Source organism: Lissotriton helveticus, chromosome 12 (genome assembly GCF_964261635.1).
Source record: "Lissotriton helveticus chromosome 12, aLisHel1.1, whole genome shotgun sequence".
Classification (NCBI taxonomy): Eukaryota; Metazoa; Chordata; class Amphibia; order Caudata; family Salamandridae; genus Lissotriton; species Lissotriton helveticus.
The window spans coordinates 670748607-670760975 of record NC_136073.1 but is presented as its reverse complement, the minus strand read 5'-3'; the positions used below and the strand labels follow the sequence as shown (position 1 = coordinate 670760975).

The 12369-nt window shown below is 43.3% G+C and overlaps 1 protein-coding gene across 1 annotated transcript in view; it reads right to left on the bottom strand.

The window, feature by feature from the left end:
- LOC144799869 (chymotrypsinogen B-like) overlaps positions 1-11456 on the bottom strand; it is a 47514-nt gene extending 36058 nt beyond the window's left edge. Inside the window, exons 1-3 of the mRNA XM_078671461.1 lie at positions 11310-11456; positions 10470-10573; positions 4396-4472 (exon numbers count right to left, since the gene is read on the bottom strand). Coding sequence (XP_078527587.1) covers positions 4396-4472; positions 10470-10573; positions 11310-11367 — 239 coding nt within the window. The 5' untranslated portion in view covers positions 11368-11456. The remainder of the gene's footprint in view (positions 1-4395; positions 4473-10469; positions 10574-11309) is intronic.
- Between the last annotated feature and the right edge of the window lie 913 nt (positions 11457-12369).

Genomic DNA, 12369 nt, shown 5'->3' with positions numbered 1-12369 from the left:
AGAAAGATCACAACAATTAGCTCTTTTTGTGCACTCTAATGGTATTGCTGAAAAGGCCATAAAACAACCTCAAGATCCTTGAAGTCCTTATGCAAGGTCACTAATTTATTTCCACCATTATATACAGAATTGTCCCTAATTTCTACACGGGCTTCTGATGAAAGGGGAATGGCGGCAACCTTTTAGTGCGTTCATCCCCCCCACCGCTCAGCACATTTTCAGTACTTTACGCAGGTGATAACGTAAGCTCAAAGGTTGTGATCTCACGCATGCTATGCAGGCCCTTAGGCTCTTGCACTAGAGAGAATAGTTGTTCTTTCCTCAGGAGACACAAACCATACAGGCTCACACATCACAAAATACAGACAAGACTCAGGTCACAGAGATCAAGAAGGCTCAGATCTCACAAGGCTCCCAGGTTTCACATGTTATACTTGCATTACTGTTAGACAGCAGGGCTACCCTCCAGGTTATATACATTTGGAGGCCTTGTCTTTTAAACAGACTGGTAGCTCAAGTTTTAAAAACCTTAAAGGGCCAGACCTCAGGCAGAGGACCTCACTTAGGCTGTACAGATGTGACTGGCCAAGGCTGTCTGCAGGAGTTGCAACAAGCATCAAGAGACATCTCTAAGCATGTGCTGCACCACACTGGCTACCGCTCCGGATACCTGTCGAGTGGGCATATCGCAGTAAGGTGCGAGGCCACACAAGTTAAGTCGCTCCTCACCCGCTGTGCCCCGGCAGTCCAGTATCCTCCATGACTGATGTGACCACGGTGTCGGTCCATCCCACAGCTCCCTTCGAACACGAGCCGGTCTCTGAGATAGCTGCACCTAGCTGCATGGAACAGTTAGATCAGCACCGATTAAGGAGGCCAAGCTCCTTGAGGTCCTTGTGGGATCTCAAGCACTCACTGGGGGGCGGAGCTAGCTTGATGGCTGTAACCACAATCCTGATAGGTGGATAGACCTGCAGGAGAAAGTGGCGATGTCCAATAGGCTCCGACAAGGTGAAAATGGAGCACCCTGCCGAGTGTCACACAATTCCATTTGAGGAAACCCAAATCAGATGATCTGTATGAGAACTCTGAGACCCTGTGGTAACGCGAGGAGACTCCCAGAATTCATTAGTCTGTCACACAATGTGTGGGGAAGTGTGGCTCAATGGTTAGAGCGGCAGACCCTGATGCAGAGGTCTGGCCTGGGACCAGGGTTTGATTCCCGCCTCGGCAAGGTCTTGGGCTCAATTTCCTCGGACCTGATATTTCTCGCCTCTGTGCCTATTCTAATCATGGGTCCCACTCTGCAACTCTGGGCAATTGCTTGCTTAATTTCCACAACAGCCCCAACAACGCTAGGATGCTTGGCTTCACCTTGGGGGTGCCCAGGAGTGGGCACTTCACATGGAAAAGCCAGGAAGGGTTCAACAGCGGTATGCGTACAAGCCCCTGAGATACCCCTTCGGGGGTCAATTCGGGCGCTATACAAGTACTACTACATTTACATTCGCATTTCTCTTGGCAGGGTAATTTCCGTGTACTGATTTTGAACTGGCACAGTGAGCCTCAAAGGACTTCTTACTCTCACATCATTCTTTACTTATTGCGTGTTGTAGTTAAATACTTGTGATCTCATCTAAGCAGTGCATAATTTTGCTTTGTCTTCATTCTTCTCACTGGACAGCCCACCATACATGAGAGCACATTGGACAGAAAATTTCACATACATCCAGCTAAACCCAGATATGCTTTATAATGCACTGTCACAGAGCTCCAGTGCTGGTCACCACATAGTCACACTATGCCCACAAATGCAACAGTACACATTAGGTAGAACCCTTCAAAACATTCAAAACACAGATGTGCCAAGTAGTTGATCATCACAGTAATCTAAACAGCAAGTTGTCACACCAAATCTGCACACATTACCATGAAACTAAAATTATTACACGGAACAATGCTCATCCATCCTATTGTCACAGCCACACATGGGAAATATCGTTTACAACGCATGCGCTTCAACGCATGTCATTACCCCACATTATTTAATCCGCAAAAACCTTTACAACGCAGGGCTTCACACTGCAAACCATTACAATGCATTCCCCATTACAGCACCCCGGTGGAGTTAGAATAGTAAATTGAGTTTTAATGGACATTGCGTTGTAATGGATTGTGTTGTAAAGCTCTGCGTTGTAAAAGTTTTTGCGGAGTAAAAAACACGGGGTAATGGCACGTGTTGTAAATGCGTGCAGAGTAAAGTGTCCTATGCGCCACAAATACCACACAAAACACAACTAAACATAGTAAACATCTCTAACCGGAAACTGGAAACTCATTAGCGCAGATATAACTGGGAGTGGTCAATAACATTGCTACCTACTACCCTAGCCACTTTAAGATGCCACTCAACAAGAGCAACACACACTGGACAGAACATATTGTAGTCACCTCTTAACAACAAAATGTTGGCTGACCAACAGCGTTATCCACTTAGGAGACACCCACATTAAAAGCACACAGAGCACAGCAGACACCCTTCCAATCACAGATCCTATATGCCATCACGACAGGAGCACCATCCAACTGCTGAGCATGCTAGCCACCTAAGAGATGCGTTCACAAACAGTAAAGCATTACGGGGCATATTACCAAGAAGTGCGTTAGTAAACGCACAACGCACATCCCCATATCGCCGGCTATCGCCGGATTTCATCGCCGTTTTAGCGCGCAATTATCAATGCGCATCACGTTGGCGAATTGAAATCCGGCGATAGTCGGCGATATGGCACATTAGCGCATGAAAACAAACGTTGTTTTCATGCGCTAATGTGTGCCTTGATAATATGGGGGGGTGGATTCAGCGTTATGATCCACTCCCCCATGTTATCAATGCCCTAACACCTGGTCAGAGCAGGCGTTGGGAGACCTGCGATAAACGAGTTTATCGCAGGTCTCCCTCTCCCAATGCCTGCCTAGGTAATAGGGTGTTCCCACCTCCAACCACATTTTACATGTGGTTGGACGTGGGAACACCCACTTTGCATGTCATTAGCGATGTTAATCGCCGACATGCGAAGTGGGCTTGCGCCAGGCTTTAAAATGCCCTTGTTAATAGGGCTCTAGCAGTATCGCCGCTTTCTCTGCACAATTCGCCGAAAAAGCGGCGATACTTGCCCTTGGTAATATGCCCCCACATCTTCATGGGGTTTAAGCCAATATCATACACACACAGCTCTTCCACTATGAGATTACCCCCTAATTATTCTATGGGCCCACATATCTTTTGTTGCATTTGAATTCAATGTCCCGCCGCACTCCAACCAAGTTACACCGCATCCTGTAGGTGGGCCAGACGGTGGATCACCACAAACAGATCATCACAGACAGAGCCAAATCCGGTCAGTGATGGAAATCTTGAAATTGTATAGAAGGACAACCCGGAGAGTCAGTAAGCAATAATAATAGCAGACTGTGAACCGCAGAAATGGCAATACCATGTCAGTTACAGCATGTATGTGGTGGTTTAGACTGATCGTGGTGATCGTGGGACAATACCATGCTGATGGTGGGCAACTGCACAAGTTATTGAAGGGCATTACTCCCAATCGACTGAAATTGGACAGATAACCTAAGCAATGGAGTTAGCAAATGTGAAAAATGTATGTATCTCAGGATATGGGAAGAGGCTGGAGACTGCGGTGAGGCAGAGGGTTGGATAAATTCATAGCCTCTGAATTCTATCATTTCGCAGGCAGATACCGGATTAAAATGTCCATCAGAATTATCCATGTTGGTCTTTAAAATTATTGAAAGGTATGAAAGGTTTGGGTTCAAAGTGGCCTGCTCACAGGGATTGTGTGCAAAGCATGTGCCTCTGGGTTGACTGCATGCCCCTTCAGGGGGACAGATTGGTGCCACGTCTTAGACAAGTTAGGTTACTGTTCTGGCATTATGCACTGTGTACTCACAACAAAAGTGTTGCCTACCATAGATTCCTGATTTTGGTTTACACCTTGACACGGTCTTGCTTGCTCCAGAATATATTATAATCGTGAATTAGTTATAAGAGGCATGCTTTATTCGCCAAATGGAGTCAGCTCTAGAAGTGCAATGTGTGTTTACGTGAGAAAGTGCGAGCACTGTAAATCAGAAGTGCTGGACGTCCATATTAGAAAGCAGAGTGGATTGGCTTAACTGTAAAGGGAAGTGACCTGATGATAGGCAGGAAGTGGTTCTGTATAGGTCACAGGTCACATTTTGTTAACAGGCGCGCTACAGTATTTGATTTTGCAGTAAATAAAGCAAAACCAGCTCAAAGCATCGGTGACAGCAAGTGCCGTCCACCTTTTGCAAGCATTGTCTAGCAGAGAGTAAATGGTGCAGCAGCCTTACATGACGTCACAGTGGGCAGCTGTGATGACCCAGTTCTCATTGATGAGGGATCCTCCGCAGAAGTGAAAGTTGTTATACTGGTTGGGAAAATAGAAACAACGAGATTATTTTCCATGCATTGTTATGTGTAGGGATAAGAGGCAGTACATGAGGGAAATACAAAATCACTTTAATGCACGCTGCAATGGGCTAGGTTTGAGTTTCAAAGTGGGCCCATTGCTTTTATGTATTTGTAGTAAAGATATTTCACAGTGGTCTAAGCTATTATAAGAAGAATTCACTGCTGCTGGCATTTGGATCATGAATTATTAAATTATGTGGCAAGAATCATTTAGAAAATTGAACTAATGTTCTACCTTAGCAAATCTACATTATCTAATCTGATAATATGCAGGGGCCAATTTCCATATTGATATAGTTTCCCAACTAAAAATGGGTCTTAGAGCACACACCAACCCATAACCTCAGTGTATGGTAGCTATAACATGTATGCAATTGCTTTTTCAAACAGAAACTACGGACGGATCATAATTGTGTACACCGTCTGAAAAAAACTAATTTCAGATCGCGAAGACTAAGGGACTGATTTCGCGTTTGGGCGATCTTGGACTTTTTACCTAAAAGCAACAATTTCCTTTCCACCAGATTTAGAGTGTAAAGGCATCTAGTCACTTTACATGTGGCGCAAGGCGCACACACTGCTTTTTGACAGGTGCCGGCTTCCACCAAACTCACAATTAGGCCCCACAATGCCAAAATATGGGAAGGTGAAATTGCTATGGTAATTGGGCCGAAACACGTTAGCGCCTAAATTTGGAGACAATCCCCATAAACAAACCTCTGCTATTTGCCTACATTTTGAAAAAGAAAATTCTGTTTGCGTAATAAACTTGAAGAAAAATGGAGCAAAAACAATCATGAAACGTCTTACCAAACCTGTCTTAGAAACAAGTTTAATCACCAAGAATCTAATTTTGTTGAAAAAAAAACAATTTCCTTATCTTACAAATCTTCCATTCAGAGGCTGCCCAATGCCTGAATGGCGAGGGAAATATATAACACAACACTGTGGTTTATTACTCTCAGAGGAAAGACAGGCTTGATTTCACACATTTTTGCTAACAAAAAATGTGTTTACTTACTTTACAACTTAGAAATGCTAAGTTGCCCTAGCAAATATGCACACTTCCTGTGCACAGCATCGGGTTTCTGGTTAATTTTGTATCCAATTCTTTTCAAGAGTTTACAAGACATAATTCTAACAGTAAAACGTGTTCATATTACAGCCCAAATATTTTCATCACCGTAGTCTTACAAAACATGAACTTAAAATTACATTTTATTATTTCAGCAGATCATATTTGAAGCAGAATTCTGAGCATGTAAAAATGTGTGATTATTTGTCATTAGACATTTTCGGTTCCAAAGCCACTCATGATTTTGACTTTTCCAGTGCTTATTGAATTGCATCTCAAGCAGTGGCAAATCCAATTCCAAAAAGTTCAAATTACAGATGTGTGGATGCACAATGGCCATCTTATAATAGAGTTTGTTATATTGCTGAAACATCCATAACACGATGGCGCTCGTGCGTGCTGACTCACACCTTATTAATTAAATCACAGCTATAAGGTTCAAGGTTCAAAGGATTTTTATTTGCTTTGGTACTCAACTGAGGACCACAAACTTAAAAACAATTTACATGAAGAAAATCATAAAAATTAGTATAGTATTAAAAAAGACTTTAGAAATTTGTAGAGATTATAACAGACCCATTCATCAGGTGGTTGTTTACCTAATGATAACAAATTATTTACTGTAGTAATTTTACATTTCCGATATATCGGGTCAAGATATCTTGCCCGTGCTTTAACTACATTTGGATGGGGACAGACAAATAAAATATGCACAATGTCCTGATCACCTCCTTGGCAGAGGTTACATGTCGGGGAATCTGCTAGTGACCATCTGGAGGTAAAGGTAGATACAGGTAGGATGCCTAAACGTATCATAGTTATGGCCCTTCTGGCTCCGTGTGAAAGGCAAAACCCCAAATATGGCCGCATTTGCTTATATTCCAATGTCTCGATAAAGGTCACAGCTATAACTATTTAGGTAAGTCAATACTCTTTTAATTTAGCTTAACGTGTACTGGTGCGTTTTCATGTTTTTTTGCAGTTCTATTTCGTTCTTTCCAAACTGATGATTATTACCACCTGTTCCAGCCTTTTCCCCCTGTTAAATTTCCAGCAGAACTTTAATAGAAGCTGTAAAGTGTATTGCACCCGCTAATTACCCGGCGCGATAAACATCGCATCACTTATAATTGTAATCCGTACTCAAACAGGTGTTTGCGCAGGGATCGCAATTTTGAGGAGCACCTGTCACCAGGCCCTCGGGGGCATATTATCAAGACCGGCGATAAAATTATCGCCACTTTAGCGAAAGGAAACTGCCGCTAAAGCGGCGATAATGGGCTTGCTAATATGCCCTTGTGAATTCCCATAGAAGCCCAGGTTAACACCAGAACCTGGGCTGCTATGGAATTCACAAGGACATGTTATCAAGCCCATTATCGCCGGTCTTGATAATATGCCCCTCAGTTCCTTGCAGAATATAATATGGCAGGGTCCAGTTTTAAATATTACAGATAAATAAATTGTCGTGAAGCATAGAGAAGTGAGTGACTATGAAAGCCGGGGAACATAGGGGCATAGTATCAAGTAACGGCGTTAAAATTATCGCCGCTTTATCGGCAGGAAACTGCAGCTAAAGCGGCGATAATGGGCTTGATAATATGCCCTTGAGAATTCCCATAGAAACCCATGTTCTGGTGCTAACCTGGGCTTCTATTGGAATTCTCTACGGCATATTATCAAGCCCATTATCGCCGTTTTAGCGGCAGTTTCCTGCCTCTAAAGCAGCGATAATTTTAACCCTGTTCCTTTATAATATGCGCCATAGTGTGCGAAGTAGGGAGAAGTGGGTTGCAGGCATTGTGCAGACAGCCTGTAGTGGAGCAGAAGAAGTGGGCCAATTGGTTTTCCCTCCAAAATCCTCCATTTTCTAAAGAGGGCCGATGAAAAGTAGCTCACGGGTCAAGGCGCCATTTATAAAAAGCGCTTTGAGGTCTCGTCAGTGGTAGTAAGCGCTATATAAATGCAATTACAATACAATACAATACAATTTATAAAACAATCCGGAGTAAACAGCTCTGTCACACTGCTTGTTGGCAGACCTGTCTTTCAGCGACAGCTCTGGTGTCTCTGTCTAACAGCTGCCAGGCGGCTGCTGCCTGTCTACAAATGGAACGCTCTCGATAGAGGTCTTTGTGTCACCATTAAAACAAACCGGGTGTCCGGTGCGGGGGCTTCTGTGGCGAGGCGAGGACCATGAGCAGATGGTGACTGCCATCGGAATAGCTCCAGTCAGGACTGGCTGAAGGCCGATCCGACTGGCAGAGAAATAGCAAACTGTTCAGCTCACTTTCCCACCCATGGGGAGCTCTCTCAGTGGTGTGCTCCAGTGGGCCTCAAGTCGCTATGCTACAGACCCAGCAATAACCTCAGAGGATGTGGCCTAACGGCTAGAGCGGTCGACCGTGGAGCTTAGGAACCGGGTTCGAGTCTCGGCAGGGACGCTCAACATCCGGTGATTCTAGGCAAATCACTTCAGCCCACATGCATCAAACTGATTTGCGTTCGCAAACGGTGCGAATCGCAAAATTCTGCCGTTTGCGAATGCAATTCTTTGTTTTGGGATGCATTAACCTTTTTGTCTTTTTCGCAATTTAAGAAATCGCAATTTATTTGCGATTTCTCAAATTTCGATTGCGATTTCTTAAATGCAATGCATCATCTGAAAAAATGTGCGAATTCGCAGATTAGAAGTGTTAAATTAGCATGAAGTCAACCTTCATGGTAATTTTAGAAAAGTTTCAAAAATGCACAAAAGTGCATTTTTGACACTTTCATTTTACACTCACACATGCCCTTGGGCATGTATGTGTGAAAAATGGACTGTATGTTACATTTCAGGGGTGCGGGGGGGGTCCTTTGGACCCTCCCCTGCACCCTAGAAATTGCATTCTCATTTTGCGATTCCTTAGTTGCGAATCGCAAAATGAGAATGCCTTCCCATTGATTCCTATGGGCGTCTAGGCCCATAGGAATCAATGTAAAGGGATTCCTTATTTGCGATTCGCAAAATTGGGAATCGCAAATAAGGAAAAATAAGAAATCGCAAAAATATATGCGAATTTTTAATGCATAGGTATTTGCGATTTCTAAATTGCGATTCCTTAATTTTTGCAATTTAGGAATCGCAAATATCAACAATGATGCATGTGGGCCTTCATCTCCATATGCCGCGCAAAAATGAATGTGTCCGTCTGTAATGCAACTGGCGCTCATGTAAAGCCCTCTGATAGATTCGGGTCTAGTTCAAGCTATGTAACCCCCCCCCCCCCCCCCCCAAAAGAAAGCAATGTGGTGAGTTGTAGACAACGATGTAATAATGTAGTCAAAGTAGGACGTATTCATAACACATAACAATGACTCGTTTAGCGGGCATCACCATTCAAGGGGTTAGGGAACCCTTTGAAGCCACCGACTTTTACCAGCCGACGTATGTTTTAGGCTAATTTAAAGTTTCTGCTCACTGCAGAAAAACAGTCTCAGATCCTCCTCAGGTATGTTTTTGTTCTATATCGCCTACTCCCATCCCAAGAAAGTAGCCGTTGCCATGGGTTACCTGGACATACACCATTGAACCCGAAACTCATAACCTCGGTGAAATACCGTTGAACTATAGCTGCACGTGAAAGAAGAGGAATATAAGCCTTGCGGTGCTGTGGTATCTAAAAACAACTCCCACAATATTAGACACGGGGGCTATCATCAAAAACGAAAATAAGGGGAGAGGAAATAGGATTGACATAAGAGAGACACAGAATCATTCAGCCAGATTCATCAAGGGAAATTGCGCTCGCAAAGGGCCTGATTCTGAGAATCTGGCCCTTTGCAAGCGCAATTTTTGCATTTGGGATTCATCATCCCAAATGCAAAATTCGCTATTACAGATTTCGCATTTAAGGAATCTTTATTTGAGATTCCTTAAATGCAATTCATGAAACTTTTAAAATTTGCAAATTCGCAAATTCTGGCCGCTATTTACCGCGAAGTCTGACTTCGTGGTAAATAGCGGAAACTTAGAAAAATGTACTTTAGTGCATTTTTCTAAGTGGTATGTTACACACACACATGTCCTTTGGACATGTGTATGCGCAACATCAGGCTACATTTCCATTTCAGGGGTGCTACAGGGTGTCCTTTGGACACCCCTGGCACCCTTAAATTCGCAATCTTATTTGCGATTAGCAAATTGCTAATCGCAAATAAGGAATGACTCCCCATTCATTCCTATGGGCCTTTATGGGGAGTTATTCCTTATTTGCGATTAGCAATTTGCTAATCGCAAATAAGGAGGCTGTAGGAATCGCAATTTATTTTGCAATTTCTACATGAATCCCGATTTCAGAGTCCTTAATAGCGATTCCTTAATAATCGCTATTAAGGACTCGCAAATCGGGACCATGATGAATCTGGCTGACTGTGTCTTGATAAAGATTGTATGATTAACTTGAAGCCATCGAAACGAGTCGACGCTTTTGAAGGCACCATCCAAGGACTAACATAGACGGGTTAAATACTGATTGGATCAATGTATTACTAGCTGTGTTTTTGAGTCCAATGTGATGTGCATTTGTAAATGACAAAAGGCTGTGTCTTACATATGTGTTTGTCTCTATTATGCTGGTCATAATTGTAAACTGTTGTTAATCAATTCCCCCCGGTTGACATGTACTGTATGTTTTTATAAAAAAACAAACTTTTTATTGTGTTATAATTGTGATGCTATATGCGGTTTTCTGGAATAAAATGAGAATATGATTTTTTTTAATAAAACGTTTTTGTAATATATACATTGAATATAGTATTCAATATTTTATTGTCAACTACTGTATATGGATATTTGAACTGTTGGGTCAAGGGAATTTCTTTCATTTCGGTTACCTGGAGAGACACCTGCCAAGGCCAGGAATGCGGCACTGCATCCTGTCCGTTGATGATGCGGTCATAGTCTTTCACCACAGGCGGCACGGCGGGGATCCCACATTCTGCAACGAGAAGCATACCATGGGTGCGTCACAAAGGCATGTATGAGTACGCGAAGTAGTACCACCGGAGCCCTCTTGTACTCCCCTCCTTCTGAATCTGTCCTGAGTCACCCAACTCCCTATTAGTGAAAGTACCAAGAGGGTGCTGTCCTTTCTATTTGTACGAATTGTACAGGAATGCTCCCCGATTATTACCATGTTAGAAGTTTTGGGCCCAATTCCTGTAGAGTATGTAAAAGTATTCTATCGGAGTGCTACTTTATGTATTCCAAAATGCTTTTGTGAATAGGCTTTTGACACCCCTGATGAAGGGATAGGGTGTCAGTCAGTCAAATTTGCTTTATTCGAGATAAAAACTCATAAAAGCACAATATAAAACGGTTGTATTCGTAAAGTGAGGACTGCACTCATGATGTAGATTATGAGGGGATCAGATTATTGTAATGACCTTTTTTGCGGGGGGGGTCACATTGAGGTAAAGCACCTCAAAACTGAGGTATGGTTCAGACTGAATGACTACTCTTTAGATGTGTGAGGAGAAAGATGGAAGGGCGCTGTGTCTAACACAGAGAGTGGTCGGTTGAAAGAGTCACCCCACTTCTAACACAAGACAAAGTAAGCCTACTGCACTGGACACACTCACACTGCAGACTTCCCATTAAGTTTTGAGCTTCAATGTTTGATGCAAGCATCGAGCCCGAAATTAGAAAAATGGTATTGGATCCACCACACTCACCTTCTGCAAATGCACTGCCAATAAAGGCCAGGCAAGAAAGAACCCACAGGAAAGCCATGACTGCCTAGAGATATTTACCTGCTTGCCGTTCCTTCTCTTTTATAGAGCCGAGCCCATGGCCTTGACGCGTGGGTGAATGAGTGATGTGTGTGCAGACAGAATGTGGCAAAACCTAATTCCAGGCCACCTGCCGGCCTTCCTTATCCCTGATCAGACATGGTCTCTTTATCTTCAACACCCTGGAACAGGAATCAATCATTCTCACCTGAAGGTCAAAGGACTGGCTTGTGAAAAGGCAGACCTGTGCTAGTGGCCTGCCATGTGACTTGGGGAAGTGACTGCAAGAGGTTACACCCTCCCCCTGGGCTGCCTGCAAGAGGCATTTTATTGTTTAGAAGGGATCAGGAAGCAGCAGAGAAGCAGGAAGGCCAATGTTCTGTTACCAGAAGTCAAGGTGTATGTCTGTTTGTCATTGTTGGAATCATCAACACATGCTTAGCAGCTGCAAGCACATGAATTTCCTATAGTTAAAAAGCAAGCTCTAGTCTTCCTGAAATATTCGAGTCAGTAATGAATTTTGCAGTAGCATTCCATAGTCTCAGGCCCCTGAACTCAGACACCAGTTTATTTTATTTTATTTTATTTTATTTTAGTGCTTTATAGAGCGCGAACCAGACCCGTGAGGGTATCAGAGTGCTTTACAGTAGTAGCAGGTAGGATACAAGGACATTGAGGGGAAAAAAGTCAAAGTGATAGGGACATGTGGATACAGCATATGGTAGAACAAACAATCATATTATCTGGATACATTTTGGGCAGGATCAAATCGATATATTAAGATAGAGAAGCAGTCTCAATACCCGGGGGGGTTTGTTAGGAAGTGCTGGGTGGGTAACATAAGGAGAGAAGGCCCCGGGCTAATGCCGTAACAATAGGCGAAGCCAGGTTGCGGAGGTGATTGTAATATGAGCGTTAGGAGAGGAATTTGCCCATTAGGAAAGTTTTGGCCTCTTTTTTGAAGTAAGCTAGAGATGGTATTCTTCTGATGGTGGGTGGGAGT